This window comes from Triticum aestivum, chromosome 6A, assembly GCF_018294505.1.
Source record: "Triticum aestivum cultivar Chinese Spring chromosome 6A, IWGSC CS RefSeq v2.1, whole genome shotgun sequence".
NCBI lineage: Eukaryota > Viridiplantae > Streptophyta > Magnoliopsida > Poales > Poaceae > Triticum > Triticum aestivum.
This window is the reverse complement of record NC_057809.1, coordinates 218,582,746-218,601,503: the sequence shown is the minus strand read 5'-3', so window position 1 is coordinate 218,601,503 and position 18,758 is coordinate 218,582,746. Positions and strand designations below refer to the sequence as shown.

At 50.2% G+C, this 18,758-nt stretch overlaps 1 protein-coding gene and 1 non-coding gene across 2 annotated transcripts; one reads left to right on the top strand and one right to left on the bottom strand.

Moving 5' to 3' along the window:
- Nucleotides 1-2,768: 2,768 nt before the first annotated feature.
- LOC123127314 (U-box domain-containing protein 34) lies at nt 2,769-17,282 on the bottom strand. The gene is made up of 9 exons (XM_044546964.1): nt 16,976-17,282; nt 16,762-16,880; nt 16,553-16,668; nt 6,104-6,225; nt 5,682-5,977; nt 5,418-5,519; nt 4,221-4,649; nt 3,368-4,117; nt 2,769-3,286 (listed from the first exon to the last, which is right to left on the bottom strand). Exons 1-9 carry the CDS (start codon nt 17,151-17,153, stop codon nt 3,083-3,085), a joined length of 2,316 nt encoding a protein of 771 aa, XP_044402899.1. The 5' UTR covers nt 17,154-17,282; the 3' UTR covers nt 2,769-3,082.
- Nucleotides 6,580-6,651, top strand: TRNAN-GUU (transfer RNA asparagine (anticodon GUU)). Its single transcript has one exon. It is a non-coding gene; the product is annotated as a tRNA-Asn (tRNA).
- Nucleotides 17,283-18,758: the final 1,476 nt, after the last annotated feature.

Here is an 18,758-nt window from a genome sequence, read left to right as displayed (position 1 = left end):
TTGGTGCAACTTGTGGTGGGGTAGGGCTGTCGGGTCTGATGTGGCGGAAGCGTTTGGGCGCCCCCATATTCGCCCTACATTTGGGTTAGATATGAGGGGTGTCAGTCAGCCCAAACATTTGAGACCCGTTTGAGGCGTCCGTCTGGGTCATCTTCTTGTGACCGGTCACTGACCGGGCTGTCCGCCCGGACGTTTAAGGCGGGTTTGGAGTGCCCGGTTGCAGACGCTCTTAGAACATGAGTAGTGTTGTCGGTTCTAAGAAAATTGTTAGAACTTGATTTTATATTTGCCCCAATGTTAATTTTCTCAAAGCACCTACTTTTGGGCCACATCTCGTAATATTATATTTCTTTGTCATCTCATTTCTCTCGCAATTTGGGCGACCTTAGTCCCCACATATAGTCAACTCTCTTTTAGAACCTGGTTATAGCCATTCTTTCTTAGCACGCCACTCCATAATACCCTTTTTGTCCGAAAATACTTGTCAGAAAAATTAATATAGCATAAAAAAGGTGGGTGCTAAGATTTCTTACAATGCTTGACACATTAGCACCTCAAAGGCTGACAATCTGCCAACTTCCCTGATTAGAACCACCCTGATAAATAGCTATGCATAGCGCACCCAACGACAATGAGATCTTGTTTGGATGTGGAGGGAGAAATCTCCAGGGAAAAGACGCCCTGAGTGAAATAATGTTGGCAAAACAAATACCCCGTGAAAAGGTGAGAGCTCAGAGCATCTATAACAACATCTATAACCAGACCTTTCAAATGTTCAATCAGACAGCTCGATCACTGTCCGAACAGAAGAAAGAAGAAGAAAAAACCCAATCAAACCACATAGGATATGGGATGTCCGGGCAGCCCTCCACGTAGGATGCAGCCCACCCCGGACCACTTTTTCCCTTTATTTATTCTTTCTTTTCTCTTTCTCTCTTAATCCCCACCAATCACATGTATTTGACCGGACAATTTGAGAAGGATATGGGGGACATGATTGTACACATGCATAAATGGATGCATAAACGCACTGACCGGGCACGTCCGCGGACGTATGAGGATCGAAATTAGCCAATCCTAATTGTAGATGCTCTTGGGTACCCTCTTCAACCAAACATTTCTCATTTGGAACACCAAAGACTCAGCTATAGATCAATTAAGATCAGATGGCGTTCCATGGGCCACAACACCAATGCCTCCATTAAAACCACAACTAATTCTTATCGCGCTAGTCACTCCACAGTCCAGGAGCACCGCGCCACCTCCAGCCGCTCACATCTCCATTTTGTTCACCGGGCCGCATGCCTCACCTGATGACCTGTGTCTAGCTCCATATTTTGATAAGGTGGGGACAAGATCTATCAATGCCTGATCTAGAGATGTGATATATCAAGTGTGTGTTTTACAATTTAGATGGATATATCAGATGCTGAAAATTATACTGGTTGAATGCCTGTCTCCTGTATCATGAATTAATTTGGTTATATCGATAATGAATTAATTTTTTATATCCATAATGGGCATGTTAACATGTTGAATGCCGAACAAGCCAACTGTATATTCAGGTTGTTTAATAACAGGAAAAAAGAGAGGACAAAACCACTGGCCTACAAAAGCACTTTGCATGCTTTTATTTCTATACTGGTTGAAGCTCCATGCAACAGCTTTATCACTTATGGATTATATAATCTAATGAATAACAAATAGATTAATCAAGAGATCTAAGACTAGGCATTGAGAGAGAGAGAGAGAGAGAGAGAGAGAGAGAGAGAGAGAGAGAGAGAGAGAGTTTAGGGTGTTAGCATCATTAGATCGGGAAACTAGATATGGGGTTTTCAACAAGAGAACACAACAAAGAGAAAATGGCGTTGGATATTCATGATTCGTCCTCAAAGGAGGCGAATGATGCGCTAGCTACATGCACCCCCCAACTTTGGACAGCAACTTTACAAAATTTGTTTAGTCTGTAGAAGATTCTTTTATTTTTTTTCCTTTTGAAATAGGAGGCAAAAGACATGCCTCGTTCATGCAATGGACTTGCCTCATTCATTTTAAGAGAGAAGACAGTTTATCACAAGGGGTAGTGAAAAACTCAAAAAATAAAGAAATATATACGCCGTCCTCTCCCGGCATCAAGTTACTGAAAAGCTTCGCCTCGTTCTTCAAATTGCTCAAGATGATTTGAGGTGTCGTAGATTTCTTTGGGAAGACACACGAATATTTTGAATTCGTGCGTGGCTGATGAAGAACTTCACAAACTCATGATCCCATTTGGAAGGTCGCTGTGTTTTAGGTTTTGGGTTTGGTACAAGCCCATTTTGTTGATCACCTTTTTTAGACTGTATGAGGTTGATAAACAACTTTAGACCTCATCATCTTACTTTAGCCTTTTGATATGATTAATTTGACAAACCTTCCTTCCTCAGAAGAATGATTAATTTGAGGTAACCGATGCACAGCGGACAGAGTTATTTATCATTGCCGACAAGAATCATCGATAAAGTGGGCAAGTGGCTGGCTGGTTCGGTGAGAAGAATAGAATATCCCAGCGTGAAACACGCTAGCTTGGAGCTTAGCTCAGCGTTACTGTGGAACTCAGTGATGTATACAGATATAGGTAATTAACAAGCATATATTTCTGTCGATCGGCCCTACCACGCAGCTTCAATCTTAAATATAGTTTTGCTGTCCAATCTGATAATACTATTCGCTTTCGAGCTTGATCTGGATAAATGATAGATACCGAATGCTGACACACTTGTGTGAGATACAGGCAAAATCTGAGATGAACTTATCTCATGAATTAATTTGTTTATATCAATAATGGAAGGGCCTGTCTCTTGTAGAAAAATGCTGAATCTGTCAGAATGTTGGATGCCGAACAGCCAACTGCTATCCAGTTTGTTCAATAACAGGACCAAAAAAAAAAAATCACTATCCTACAAAACTACTCTGCATGATTGAATTTTTCTGTACTTTGGAGGTTGAAGGGTCATGCAACCCCTATATCACTTATGGGTTGTAGAATCTAACGAATAAACAAATAAAGCAATTACATCATACATGGAGATAATCACGACGGTCATTTCCAAGGCTGCGTCTGGGCTGTCTGTGACTTCTTCCACTGCTGTATCGCCGCGTGCAGCGAATGGTTTGGGATTATGGATAAGTTCAGAAGCTTGCACCTTGTGATTGGCGACACCTTGTGTTTCCTGAGCCAATCTTTGATGGCATGATGCTCATAGGTGTGTCCATCAGCAGCGACATACGGATCATCCATCAACCCCTGCACCCAAATTGCGTAGTTAGCTGAAGGATATGTCAGGTGATGATTACTCAACTGAAGGTCGATTAGAGGAAGATTTACCTGTGTTATGGGGCAGATGAAGTGGCCTGGTGCTCGTGAGTTTGGGTTTCTCATGTTGACAATGGAGGAAACCCTGTGCAGTATTTCCTCCAGCTCCGGCAGCACCTCCGACTCAAGATCAGGCCTATCCCTGCATTTTAGAGCAGTGCATCGCAAACCGAGCTTTGCCAACATTTCCGCCTCGGCGACTGGCCAGTCGGTTTGAGTTCTGTCGAGGATATATGGAAGTGACCTGCTTTTGATAGCGTTTTCTACGCTTACGATGAGGCCGTTTGGGTGCTTGCCAGTTAGCATCTGAAGAATGATGACTCCCAGACCGAACAGATCCGATTTCGGCCGAACAGTCCCGGTTTGCTGGTACTCAGGATCCATGTAGTACATGGTGCCAGCAACAATGGTATCTGTGTATTCGGTTTGCCAGTCAGGGACCAGATCAGATATGACCTTCGCGAAACCAGCATCGCCGATTTTACCCACGTAGTTCTTGTCCAACAGGATGTTTGCAGGTTTCAGGTCACGGTGGACTATAGGCTCTGGCTTCCTTCCATGCAAGAAAGCAAGCCCACAGGACACTTCAAAGATGATACGAAACCGGAGGAACCAATGCAGTGGCTGATGCCTTTTGTTGTTAAGAAGTTGATCTTCTAGGCTTCCATTCTCCAAGTATTCATATACAAGACAGCCGATTTCAGGACAGAAACCAATTAATAAAACCAAGTTGGGATGGTGAAGTTGGCTAAGAATCTCAACCTGCATAAATCCATACAACATTTTGTAACTGGATCACTCGGGCAGTACTAATCATCATGGTGTATGCATAAGGTTCCTATAAATTATGGCATAATCCATTTACCTCCTTCAAGAACTCGTCAGTTTTGTCGGTGGAATCCTGCTGAATGATCTTGACAGCTACTTCAATGTGATCAAGGGTGCACCTATACACATTCCCATAACCTCCTTCACCGATCTTCCTTGCTTCAGAGAAGTTACCAGTGGCAAGTTCTATTTCATGTTTCGAGTACCGCCTGCAATTTTTGCTAGTTGACAGAATAGCATCTACAATTTTCTCCTTATCGAGAGAAATTATGCAACCTACCATTTCAGCCTTATGCTTAGAGTAGGCCTCCCTGGTGAATGATCTTTTTGCTTGCTCAACTTCGTTAATGGCTTCCAAATGTTTTGCTTTCTCATCTGCTGCTAGTTGCTTCAGAATTTTCTCCTTGCGTAACGCATTCTCTACCTTCCTTGCTTCTTCAGAACATTCGTTCGAAAGTACCTGAATCTGCGAAATCATGATGAACCTTTTCTTACCATGTATCAAACATGATGAAGTATGCTAAGGGATACTACTATGAGAATAATTACTGAGATAATATTTGTACTTATGCATTTTAAATCACTACTAACTGTTCACGACCAAAGCACGTTTGAGTAACTAATTGAAACATGAAAAGCAAGTCAGTTCTCGGAACATTTTCAGGTCTACAATCTTAAAAAAAAATCATGTTCTTTTGTTTTGTTTACATGTTGCCAATATTGAAGAAAACTATAGAACAAACATGTAAGTGTGGGTGCACTCTTAAGACAGAATGGCAGTATATACTACATCAAACATATTACAAAGCTAAGAAATCTTTAAGATTCATGTTAAATTTAAAATAATGTTGGAAAAGTCCAGATCACATGCACATCTCGAGGGCAAGACATGTTCAAGAAATATCACATAAGAAAATCAGTAAGGACACAAAACAACAATTCTAATATATGATAATGAAAATGGAGAGTAATTAGGAGGTAATAAATAGTTAACTGGTGAGTGAATAACATTTCGCCATAATTATTGGATGTTGGATGGATAATTATAAATCAGAGTAAAGTTCCATATGGATCAGATCAAAAGTATCAGATCCAACTTGTCCTTTTTATACTGGTACAAATGTAGATTTAGGGAGATATTAATGCAGAACACAAAAGGTAGACTCTTGGAACAGCTTGACCTTATAGTGACAACAAGTTCTTAAGGTACCGCTAGTTGCGGAAGAAATTTAACCTTTTTCTTAGCATGGACGAGATCATCGCAGGCTTTATCATACATCACCAAGGTTTCCTTCAATTCCTTCCTCAGCTTTTCTACTTCATCTATAGATTGACACTGTAGATAATGTCAGGATAACATACTTAGCTTGTTTTGGAAAAGGTATAATTAAAATTGCACATTGGCTCATTAAACATGTACGAAATCATATGCATGGACGTCAATAATGGATACTAGTGAAAATATTGTAAAAATGGAAGATGGATCTGAGTACCGGACCTCATCACTTGAGTTTGAGGCACCATAAGAAACTTTCTTCAAAAGGCTATGAGAATCATATCTTTGATTTACATCTGTTCCTGCTTGCAATGCATCTCCACTTACTATGTGGACTAATACACTGCTTTCTGAACCTGCACTAGCATCCGAACTAGCACTATACGAGCAACGGGCCTGTGAGCCTGATGATACTGAGAGCGTCTCAGCCTCTGTAGAACTGTCAGACAACAAGCTCATCTGCGTTTCTGCAAACGCTTTGTGAGTAATTGAATGAATGCTTAAGTTTGTGCCAGACACTGCAAAGAAAAGAAAGTCGCAGTATGTAAAGAAAAAATAAACATTAAGTCCAGCAAAAGGAAACATCGCAAGAAGGTAAAATATAGTAGGATATAAAATGCTAACTGTCTGAACTCGGCACATACTGCCTGCTTGAGGATGTCCTGCAACTTTCACGATTAATCTTCGCTTGCATACAACAAATACATTGCACGCATTTTGCGTAGTTTTCAGGACAGCGGTGGGTACATCAGGACTACTCATCACCCTGCATAGCGATAGGCAGTGATTTCACAGCAGCAGATATGAGGCAAACTGAAAACAAAGTGTCCAGTCCAATGCAGAAACAGTATGCATATCAAAGCTAACATGGTATGGACAATGGCTAACGAGTACAATCGAAGTATTATGCAGTCCCTGAAGCACTATTATAGATGCAGTTATTCGTAAGAAGTTTATCCCCACTACTAGGAATTCTCTCAACATGCAAAGGCACCACCTCAGCATGCATGCAACATCAGCGCTTCGGTTACAAACAACAACAAATCTATTACCAGCTATCTTTTTCTCACTGACCATCCCCTCTTCAGTCTCTCCCCAGCGCCTTATTACTAAATGATGCTCCTCAGTAGCTCAGTGGTAAAGCGGTCGGCTGTTAACTGACTGGTCATAGGTTCGAATCCTACTTGGGGAGATTTGATCCATTCTTTAGTGTAAGAATTTTAATGTAAGAACAAGGAATTAAATTAAATGGTGGATCAAAAAAATGGAACTATGATTCATACTCACTATTAAGACCTCGCAACCAGACTGAAAATTTCAAGTAGTTCTTAAATAAAAATAGAAAATAAATTTTTCTTCCTTCAAATTTTGTTTCCTCAAAAGACAACTTTTACCTTAGAAAAACATTTAGTTTTCTAGAGATATCTAACCCTGTTTCTACCTGCACCTGTTTTCACCTGTTAATTAGTCATTGCTCCTCATGGCCCACCCTCACTTAAACCCAACGTTTCATTTCGCCTTATGTTTGCATATTCTTAATTGTTGCCCTTCTCTTTGTCTCCTCAGGTTTCACTCGAGACTTTACTACCGAAGGAACGGCGTGGCAAAGCGTGCATCACCCTCTAGTAGACTCTAACTTTTTTTTTAGAACATAGACGTCAGGGACGTCCGGCTTTAAATTAATAAAGCCCACAACATAGGCAGCGTATGACAACCACATGACCAACACACGGTACCAAACAAAATACGAGCAGGTCTAGGAAACTGCAGCCGGAGGAGGAATAAAGTACGTTACAAGGCACGGCCGGCCTAGCGAAACGAGCACGCAGGCTCGGCTGAAACTACAACCAAAAGGAGCTGCCCATCCCTATGCGACAGCAGACGGCGCGGACGACGGCGTGCGGGACTCGGCGTAAACTAAGCGAAGACGGCAAAGAGCTTGGCGATGAAGATCAGAGTCCTGTTGTCTGCCCAGCGGTGCCCATTGCTGCAAGAAAACGATGCATTTGAAAATAACGTCAGCGGGATGCGAGGGAAATACGCCCTCAATAGTAAACTTGTTACGAATATGCCAGATAGCCCATAACATGGCCGCCGCACACGTCCACATGACCCGACGAGCCGGGCCATGAACCAATGACAAAGAAGACACTAGCGCGGCTCGGGAGCGGGGATCCCAATCCACCCCCGCGGCCTGTGAGGCCGCGCTCTAGGCAAAGCGCGCCAAAGAGCACCGGAAGAAAGCGTGGTCAGCATCTTCCGGAACCCCACACAGAGCACAAGGGCCGGAGGCGGGGCCGTTGCGCTTGGCAAGGTCGATAGAGGTAGGAAGGTGATCTTGGCGTAGTTGCCAGAGGAAGACCTTGATCTTGAGAGGGATTTTGGCCTTCCAAAGCCCCTTGGCAGCCGAAGGGACCTGGCCGCGGGTAAGCTCTCTGTATAGGGAATTGACATTGAATTTGCCAGAGCCCGAAAGTCTCCAAGAGACCGTGTCCGCGGAGTCCGACAGGCGAACATCGGCGATCAGATCCCGGAGGCGGTCCCACTCCGCCATTTCCGTCCCCGATAATTCTCTTCTGAAGTTGATATAGGGTGGGGAGGAGCTAAGAGCCGAAGGAACCAGTTGGTTGGGCTCGACTGCAATGGAGTAGAGTTGGCGAAACTCCGACCATAGGGGTTGGTGGCCAATCCAAAGGTCTAGCCAAAACCGCGTGGAGCGCCCGTTGTTAACCCCAAATTTCGCGCCCCTGGCGAAGAAGGGTTTTAGGGCTTGAATGGAGTTCCAGAAGGGGGACCCACGGGAGGCCGCCTCGAAGAAATTTCCGTTTGGGAAGTATTTCGCACGGAGGAGATCGATCCAGAGGCCAGTCTCACCCTGAGACATCTTCCAGATCCATTTGCACATGAGTGCAATATTCATCAACTTGGAGTTGATGATCCCAAGGCCCCCCTGGGCTTTAGGTCTACAAACGGCCTGCCATTTGACCATATGGTATTTCCGTTTGGGTCCCGCTCCTTCCCAAAAGAAACGGGACCGCGGGGTATCCAACTTAGTGTGTACCCCATCCGCCAGTAAGAACAAACCCATGGCGAACATAGGTAAGGATGAGAGGCTGGAGTTGGTTAAGATTAGTCTAGCCCCTGAAGACATAAATCTACCTCTCCACGGACACACCCTGCCCGCTACCTTGGAGGTGAGAGGTTCCCAATCAGCGATCGAACATTTCTTCGCCGCGATCGGGAGACCGAGGTAAGTGAACGGAAACTGGCCAAGTTTGCAGTTAAGCAAGTTGGCTACCCGCTGACTTTCGGCCGCGTCCATCCCCATGGACACCACTTCACACTTGTGGAAGTTGATTTTAAGCCCCGACATGAGTTCAAAACACAACAGAATGGCCTTGACCGATGCGATACTGTGTGTGTCGGGCTCGAAGAGGAGGAGTGTGTCATCCGCGTATTGCAGGTGTGACACTCCCCCCGGGATCAGGTTGTCCACCACTCCCCTGATGTGGCCAGCCAAACGAGCTCTGTCGAGCATGGCGCCCAAGGCGTCCGCTACAAAGTTAAACAGCAACGGCGAGGCTGGGTCCCCCTGACGCAGCCCACGCTTGTTGCGGAAGAAGTTCCCTACTTCTCCGTTCACCGCAATCGCCGTTTGGCCCCCCGAGACCAACTGCATCATGCGATGAACCCAAACCGACGAGAATCCCCGGTCCAGGAGGACCTGACGGAGAAACTCCCAGTTCACGCGGTCGTACGCCTTCTCAAAGTCTAGCTTCAGGAGAATCGCGGGCTGGCGAGCGCGTTTTAGGGAGTGCACAATCTCCTGGAGGGCCATCTAAGATGTTGCGCCCCCGAATAAAAGCCGATTGGTTCCTACTAATAATACGGTGAGCTATCGGAGACAAGCGAGTCGAACAAGCCTTAGCACAAATTTTAAACGGAACATTAATCAACGCTATGGGACGAAAGAGCCTAATATGATCCGCGCCCGGAACTTTGGGGATCAGAGAGAGAACCCCAAAGTTTAGGCGAGAGATATCTACCGTACCCCGCATAAAACCATTGCAAACGTCAAAAATAGGCCCTTTGAGCACTTGCCAAAACCTTTTGAACATCGCCACCGGCCACCCATCCGGCCCGGGTGCGGTGTCGGATTTCATGCCAAGGGTCGCCTTGTCAATCTCCTCCGGGGTGAAGGCCAATCCCAGGCCCTCGTTTTCATCGTCCGTGACCCGCAACGCAGGGTCCCACACATCCGCCCTAAGCCGGGCGCGGGATTCCTCCCTGGAACCCATCAGTTGGATGTAGAACTCGTAAATGTGACGGACGATATCTTGTTGCCGCAAAAGGAGCCCCTGCTCAGATTGCAAGCGCAAAATGGCGCATTTGCGGCGACGGCCATTAGCATAGGCATGAAAATATTGAGTGTTCGCGTCACCCTTGAGCGTCCACTTGATACCACCGCGTCTACGCCAGTACTCCTCCTCAGCTCTAAGGAGGGACTCGACCTGAGCCTCAAGCGCGTAGCGCTGAGCCCAGTCTTGCTCCGAGAAGGTCTGCACATCCGCCACAGCATCCATCTGAGCGAGCTCCGCGGTCAAATGCGATCGAAGCAGCTTATCTTCGCGCCCCTGGTTAGCCCCCCACCCTTTGAGGGCCGCACGCAAGCCCGCTCCTGCAGCAATCCAGAACTCCATCGGCCCGCGCGCGCGCCCGACCCGGGCGACGCAATTCTCCCATTTCGAAAGGAAGATTTGCTCAAAGTTCGGAGACTCTAACCACGCGGTTTCGAAGAAAAAACGAGGGCTGCGTTTTAGCCTTTCCTCCCCCGAGGAGAGGATGAGGGGGACGTGGTCCGACCCTATCCTCGTTTCGGCATGCAAAGAGCACAAGGGAAACAGCACTTCCCACTCCGAGGACATGAAAACCCTGTCCAAGACCCCGACCGCACCGGCGTTAGTTGTTTGTTGGTCCAGGTGTAGCGTGCCCCCACGCGGGCCACTTCCCTAAGGGCCATGGCTGCGATTGCATTATTAAACATGGACACCCTTGTCCAATTAATAATACCGTTGTTTTTATCCGCTCCCGAGCGAATTAAGTTGAAATCCCCTCCCACTAGCAGAGGTAAATTTCGCGTGCCCACAGACGCAACCTTCGCCTGGAGTTCTCCCAAGAACTCCAGCGAGAGCGAGTGGTCGGCCGGGCCGTAAACCACAATCACCTCCCACTCTTGGAGTTGCGCGGTGGCGTACGTGGGCCGACAAGAAGAAACGACCGGCATCCCACGCCACCACCTCGAAGCAAACTAGGTTGATGCCTAGCAGCATGCCTCCCGAGTGCCCGGCCGCCGGCACCCAATGCCAAACAAAACGCTCCAGCTGATCGACAGCTAGCAGGTCCCGATGATTGAAATCGGCCTTGATAGTTTCCTGCAGGCCAACTACGTCGATCGCCTCGTTCCGAATGAACTCTTTTAACTGGGTCCGCCTCCCAGCGTGGCCGAAGCCTCGGATGTTCCAGAATATGTATCGCATTAGATAATGCGATTGCGGAGGCGGATACCGCGAGCGGTCACCGCGTTGGCCACGCGCCGTGTCTTGGCAGGACGACGGTTGGAGGTGGACGGCGCAGCCCCTGCTGCTATGTCCTCCTGATCGGGCCGCGTAACAGTCACCAAAGAAGCCCCTGCATCTTCTGCTGCTGGCGCAGCGCGGGCCAGCGCTGCCTGAGCTAGCGCGGCCTGTGCGATTTCCTTAGCACGAATAAGAGAGAGCACTTCGCGCGCTTCCCCCTCGTCAGACATCACCACCCCACTATCTTCTAAGATACCCCCTAAGCACTCATCAGAATATTCATCAAAGATCGTAAAGCGGGGCATGGGGTTACCTTCGGTTTCCAGGTTCTTCTGGGCCTGCAGGAGTTGGGCGCGTTGGGGGCTGGAAGGTTGCCCTTGGCGCCCTTCGGGCGGGAGCTCACCTGCTCCTGCATCGCCGTGGACGCCACCACCGCCTTGGAGCGCTTGGCCGTTGAAACGGGCACCACCTTGGCCACCTCCGCGCGGAGCGCGTCAGAAGCTGGAGGGGAGATGACCGACGAGGTGCCACCAGTCGGACCCCCAGGAGAGGCCAGCGCCATCACCACCGGCCGCTGCGGAGCAGGCGTGCCCGCATGGCCCGAGGGAGGGCTCACCGGCGCCACCAAGGGAGTCTTGCGGCCTGCCGGCTTCTTGTGGAGCCTCGTCCCACCGCCACCGAGGCCAACCGCCTTGGGTGAGCGCGCCGTGGCAGCCCGAGGCTCACCCACCACCGCAGCCACCGGGGAGACGAGCATCGAGCGACCCTCCGAGTCGCAGGACGCCGAGACCCCCTTGTCGATGTCGAGGCCCAGCGTCATGTTGGAGCCGTACTGGTTGAGACTCATCTCGTTGCTGCCCACCACCACTTGCCGTTCCTCCTGCTCCTTCGCAGCGCCCGCCGCCGGGGGCGCGTCCTGGGGGTCCTTGTCCTTGAGGCCAAGCTTGTCCCAAGTGGCGGTGTCGATGGAGTCACCCCCCATGCTCGCGTCGTGGTCGTGGTCCTTGTCTTTGTCATTTGGTCCCTTGTCCACGCTGGCTGGTGGAGGGGGAGGGGGCGCCGCACCTTGTAGATCACCCACCTCGGCCTCCAGACGAATGGTGAAGCCCTCGCTGTTGAACCACACTTGGACGTAGCCCTTGAGCTTGGCCGGCGATCGACACGCGAAGCGCATCCGGACTGGGCCGCGCCCCGGCAACGACGCCTGATCCACCTCCATTGGACGCCCAATCATCACCGTCCCTGCCATGAGGCGGTCCTCGCGGCGGTGCTTGGGTGGCACACCCCACAGCTTGACCCACACGTCCGGCATGATCTCGGCCTTGGGTTCCTCCTGGCTCAGTTCCTTGATGTCCGCCATGATGTCGTTGAGGGAGAGGTAGAGCTTGCCGCTGCGGGTCGCCATCCGCAGCATGGCCTTGTTGGGGAAGACGACCGAGAACTGGTCGACGCCGATGGCCGTCACCTGCCAGTCCCACACCCCCTCGAAGAGGTGAGGGAGCTCCGCCTCCAAGATGGGGATCGACAGCGTGCCGGGCGCCGCCGAGATGATCGCCGCATCCGCCACCAGCGGGGCCTGGACCTCCTCGCCCTCCGTCTCCACGAAAGGGAGGCAGAAGAAGCCCTCTCCAGGGATGGCGTTGCCCATGATCTGCAGCAGAAGAGGCCGCCCCCGCGTGGGGCAATACGCCGACACGTGCCCTTCCTCGTGGCAGACGACGCACAGGGGCTTGAAGTGGCACACATTTTGGTAATGCCCCACCCTGCCGCACTTGAAGCACTCCGGCCCGTCAGCCTCCTCCACAGGGATCAGAGCGTCAGCCGAACCCTTCGAAGCCGACGGCCCCCCTTTTGCTTCTGCTTCTTGGCCATCGGATCCCCACTCCGCTCACCACCCGGAGGGAGCTGGGACTCCTTCCTCTTGAGCTCTTTCTTCTGTTCCAGCCCGCGGCGCCGATATTCCTCCTTCTTCTTCTTGCGCTCGCGGTCCTCTTGCTGCTTCCGCTCTTGCTCCGCAAGCCACCATGGAGGCGGCGGCCCCCAGCCCCCGTCCCCCGCGGCCTTCGCCGACGCCTTGGAGAGCGCCTTCGCCCGCAGATCGTGCTCGCGCTGTCGATCCGCCGCCGGGATCGGAGGCGACATGGGAGGCTTGTCGCCGCGGCGGGAGCCCATCCTCACAACAGTGGCGAACGAGCAGGAAAGAGGTGGGGGAGGGGCAGAACGTAGGAGACGACGGGCAAGGTGCCCGAAGCGCCGCACCTGAGAGTAGGATGCAGGAAACCCTAGAGACAGATCTAGGGTTCCTTTTGGCACCCACAGCCACCTATTAATAGGGGCGGACGACCGCTCAGCCTCCTCCGCACTGGGCCCGGGCCTAAGCGTAGGCTCACAGCAGGCCGCCGGGCCAGGCTGGTCAGGCCCAAGCACGGAGGGGCGTCCCTGCACCCCCACAAGCCGAGAAGCGGGCTGGATCGCCGATGGGCCCCCCAGCCCAATTCCTGGAAGGCTGGGCCACTCCTCCTGGCCCAGCGGGGAAACGAGCCCGACCGCCGGCTCCCCAGAAACCCTAGCCAGGACCCGCGGTTCCCCGACACTGGCGGCCCCGCCGTCGCCGCCGCCGACCCCTGTCGGCTCCGACGAGCTCGCCGGGACCGGAGGAGGTCCCTCCAACACCAGATCGCGGCGAACCACCTCCGACAGGGCGCACGAGCGGCCCTCAGGACCCGCATCCACCCCCTGCGGCGGACGCCAGATCCGCGGCGCCGGACGACGCCCTCCATGTCCACCAGGGGCAAAGGCTCGCCGGCGACCGGCCACGAAGGAGCCACCAAGCTCCTCCGCACGGGCGACAAAGTCACCCACCGAGCACCCCGCACGGGGCCTCAGCGAACCACCACCACCATCACTTACGTCGCTACTTACCTCATCGTCGTCGCCGTCGGAGTTGACCCCCTCCAGAGCCCAGAACCTGCTGCCGGAGAAGGACGGGGCGAGAGGCCGCCCCCCAGACGGCGCGCTCCACCGCGCGCACCCCTCGTCAGGCCGCACCTCCGTCCAGCCTTCCGCCTCCGCTGCGGGGCAGCGGGCGGCGTCGCCCGCGGAATCGCCCCCGAGTCGCCAGACCGAAATGCCATCCAGCTTCCACCGACTCCCAAGTCTGATGAAGAAAAATTGTTTGTTTGTTTTTTCTGCTGAAGTCTTTTGTACTCCCCCCGCCTAGGTGCATAAGTCATCTTAGGTTGTGCACCACGACCAAGAAGGAAGGAAAAACAAGAGAACTTAATGTTTATTTGCTAATTAATAGTATTGCATGCAATGAACTGATCACTGCATGTCGTGTTTGGTAGTCTCAAGTCACTGAAAGCATACACGCCCCACTTCTCTTATTGGTTGATTCTTTTATTTATGTCAAGAAATAAGAAACAAGGTAGGAGTTAATGCACCGCGCCTAAGTGTTTGGGGATTATTTGGTTTTCGTAAGGTGGCTTATACACCTAGATGGAGGGAGTATCTAATGGTAAGCTCATGACGTGTAACCATAATGTGTTTATAGTTTACGCCTTGGAAATTTTAATTTAAACGGTGCCTCATTTATTGGAGCGGAACCCAAAACCAATGCTTTTGGATTGACAAAATGCCTGACTGAAATGAAAGACCCTTGAGTTACTGACCATACCAGTCAATTGGTTTAGACCATTTCCCTTCACTTAAGCGGTAAACGCATAACTATTGTGCTGTCACAGCTTACGTCAGGATCTACATGCACATGATTCTTTAACTTAAAATGACTCATGCAACAGAACGATGGACACCCGTAGATTTTATTCCGCATCTTCATCTTCTTCAAGCAAGAGTAACCGATGATGCGTGTGTTATAGCAATTGCTATCGTCTTTAAGCAGAGAGTAGCCCCATTCACATCTCCCTCTCCACCACAGTTGGATGTCCGCGGCCTTGCTCCAAGGATCAGATCTGATTTTTTTTCTTCATCACGAGAATCTGTGGTTTCTTGGCACACAGTCAAGTGGTCATCATCATTCGCCCTTCTGCGTCCTAAGCACGAGCAGCTTAACACACTGAAAGACTCCAAAATCATATGTTCTTCTCCTACTCTGCATGGTGCAGCTACGGTCCAAGGCCACAATCGAGTAGTGCCTTCGAAAATGTACTTCTTCTCCGCGTGTGCATGTGTGATTAAATATTTAGTTTTTCTTTTTTCAGTTTTCCAACTCATGAATGCTGAGACATATGTCCTCCTGCCCTGCAGGTATTCAACTAAATGACGCTGAGTAAATCTACCTGAAGTTGATTTGTCTATCAACCCATTTGATCCTTTGTATACGCTTCTATTTTCCCTGAATTGAAGGTTTACCACGGTTTCCTTGCTTATTCGTTGTTTGATGTCTTCTTACAGGAACCCTCAATTTTGTTTTAGAGTGGTTGCAACCTTCTGGCCAACATTGTTACTGACTAGCTTACATGCAACAATGTCAATGGTGGCAACATATTTTTTTCCCTACTACCTTACGTATTGATAGAGTCACTGTTGTGGTTTATCACAAGTTAATATGTAAGCTGCCTTTCAATAATTTTAATTTGAGTGCTTTTGCTTGCTTGCAGGAATTAATTAATTATTTTCAAAAGAAAGGAAGAACTCATGAACCGGTAATATTCACTGCGTCTACAACCTTTTGTATATAATGAGATTTTAAAATATTTATTTTGCCAACACAAGTGTTATGTTGGTGGAAGGTATACTACATCGAGTTGTTCTTTGGCTTTCTAGAAGAGAATTGCAGAATACCACATGTTTATCCATAATAAGTGTCCCAGTTCTGAACTAAGGTTGATCAGAACTAGTACAATTTGTTACGTACTTATCATTTATTGTGATGATGGTGCATGCTTTGACTACACTTGCAGAATCCTCCATGCAGACATATTACTTATCCTATTGAACACTACACTCAACAAACTTTGTGATTCGCATGACAGACTATTAGAGGTATGATTTTAGTTGATACATTGTCATCGTTTCTTTTTTCCCGTGAACCAAGTTTCATAGCACATATACGCAATTCTCGCAGCAACGTGCGGGGCATTATCTAGTTATTGTAAGAGGGCATTGCAGCAACCGCTGGTTAACGAATTCTATCAGCTGCAATGTCTAACGCCTGAAATACAATCATCAATCTTCGAAAATACGACCAATGTTTTTTCTCAACCATATGAAATGCACAACGGCTGACCATCTACAATGCAATGCACATCGTGCAAAGACATACGGTACAGCCATAAGAGAGGAGGCGTGACATAAGATCTAATTGCACTTTAATTGCGCTTAAAGCTGCGACCTTCCAAATCCACCGTCTACCAGAAAGGCCAAATTAATGGCAAAAGGGCCTTTGCTGTTGCTACCACTTTTCAGTTAATTGCCCAATGATAAAGCCCTAGCTCAAGTTCACTAGTTCACTGCCAAGGACGATCGGTACAAAAGGAAAGCAGCGCACGTACGTACCTGTGGAACCACCGGAAGGAGCCCGAGCCTAGCACCAGGCTCCGTACGCCGGACTCCGCCGCGTACCGCACAAGCGTCTCCGCCACGCCATCGCCTTCCACCACAACCGTCTCCACCTGCGCGAAGCCACGGCAGACCAATCAGATCAGAAGCCTGCAAGCGCGACGGTGAGATTGCGACACGGTAACAGTCTCGCGGCGGGCACTCACATTCGCTTTGGCGAGGCGGCGGAAGGGGAGCAGCGCCTCCTGCACGCTCGCGTGCCGGTCTCGGGAGTGCGCCTCCACCACCTGGTGCCCCGCCCGCGCCACCGGCACCCGCTCCCCGGCTTCGCCGCCGACCAAACACAAATCAACCGCGTCAGCTCGCGGCAAATCGACCGGGCCGAGGGAGCGAAAGGGCAAGGAGGGGGAGCATGCTTACCCGGGGAGGGGACGAATGTGAGCGTGGGGATGACGTGGACGAAGGCGATGGCGACGGCGCGGTCTGCGCCCTCGTCGCCTAGGAGGCTGGCCGCCGCCCACCGCGCGGCGCGGCGGCTCGCGCTACCGCCGGGGCGGACGGCGACGGCGACGGAGGGCGGCGGCGAGGCGGAGGCCATGGGACAAGGTCTACGGGAGGCCGATGCGCGCCGGACGATGGGGAGGCGTTGCCGGCGCCGCCGGACGTGGGGGGTGCAGTGGCCGTGTCAGCCAGCCCGCTCAGCGCGGGATACGAGAGGAGGCGGGAATCAGTTGGTTAATAGCTCGCAGTTAGTTGTAGGTGTTGCGGCGGGGAGGGTTCGTGGCGCGGGGCCGCAGTGTCAGTGATAGAGATGGGTTCGTTTGACTATTGTTGCGTCTAAAATGTGTAATTTTATACTCCCTCCTCGGCAATAATGCTACATTTATGGGCTGCTGCTACGGAAAGGATGCCTACGGGCTGAGGTGGCCAAATGAGAGAGTCCTGGCTAGTTCTCGCCATCTCTGGCCCTGCCCTGTCGGCCCACCCAGGCCTGGTTCTAAAATCCAGGGCCTAGACCCGATGGACTTGCCCGTTGGCTAGGCTTGGGCCTGAGTTTTGAGCCCACCAGCAGGGCCTGGACGGGCTTGAGCTTGGCATATTAGTATTTTAAGAAAGAGACCCGACCCACGGTCCTAAGCCCTAAGGGCTTTTCAGAGCTTTTTATCAGATGGGCCGGGCTTGGGCTTGAAAAGTAGGCCCGGCGGTAAGGTCTGGGAGGGCCTGGGCTTTAGTTTTCTGTCGTGAGCTTTTTAAGGCTCGACCCAAGCCAGCCCAGGCCTGGTAAAAAGCCTTGAAAAGCCCTTAGGGCCTAGGACCGTGGGCCGGGCTTCTTTCTTAAAATGCCAATATGCCAAGCCCAAGCCTATCCAGACCCTACTGGTGGGCTCAAAACTCAGACCCAGGCCCAGCCCACAAGCAAGCCCATCGGGCTTAGGCCCTGGATTTTAGGGTCGGGTCTAGGTAGACCGACAGGGCCATACCGGAGATGGCTAGGACTACGAGAGAACTAGCGAGCCAGAATTCAGGCAAAGTAAAAAATCTGAGCACTAAACAGTTGATTCAACCTCTGCGCGTAGGTGATTCAGTGTGCCTTCTGCCCGTAAGTGTAGCATTATTACCTCCTCGGTCTCATAACATAAGAAAACCTAAAATCTAAAAAATGTGTACGCATTATTTGATGTTCCCGAGTGCTGCTCTGCCATACGTATACTATATGAGTATTTTTTTTGTCTCCTAGCGCATGTAGATGCTGGCATTAAACGTGTTCACATTAGTCATACCAGTTAGAGAAAACAGGTTCACGTACACATTAGTCATATCAGTTAAAGTCATATCTTTCAAACCGCGGATCGGAATTCAGTTCCATTTTCACCGTTGAAGTCCTCGCGACGATCGTTGAAACTAGACCCTGTATGGGTATGTTCTAATAAAAAAATTCCATGCCAACTTTCGTGCTATATGATACAACTTTGTCAGTACATGATGCAACTTTTTTCAAAATCAATTTTGGAGTAGCATGATCCAACTTCTCATACGTCGAGCAACCATGACATGACCTTTTCTATGTGCAACTAGTCGACTGCCCCAATCGATTACCTGGTAGTCAATATGTAACCCTCTCCCTAATCGTGGATGTGTAGTTTTTCACTGTTGGCACACCCCGGCCCATCAACCCTACGACCGTGCAACTCAATCTATCGTT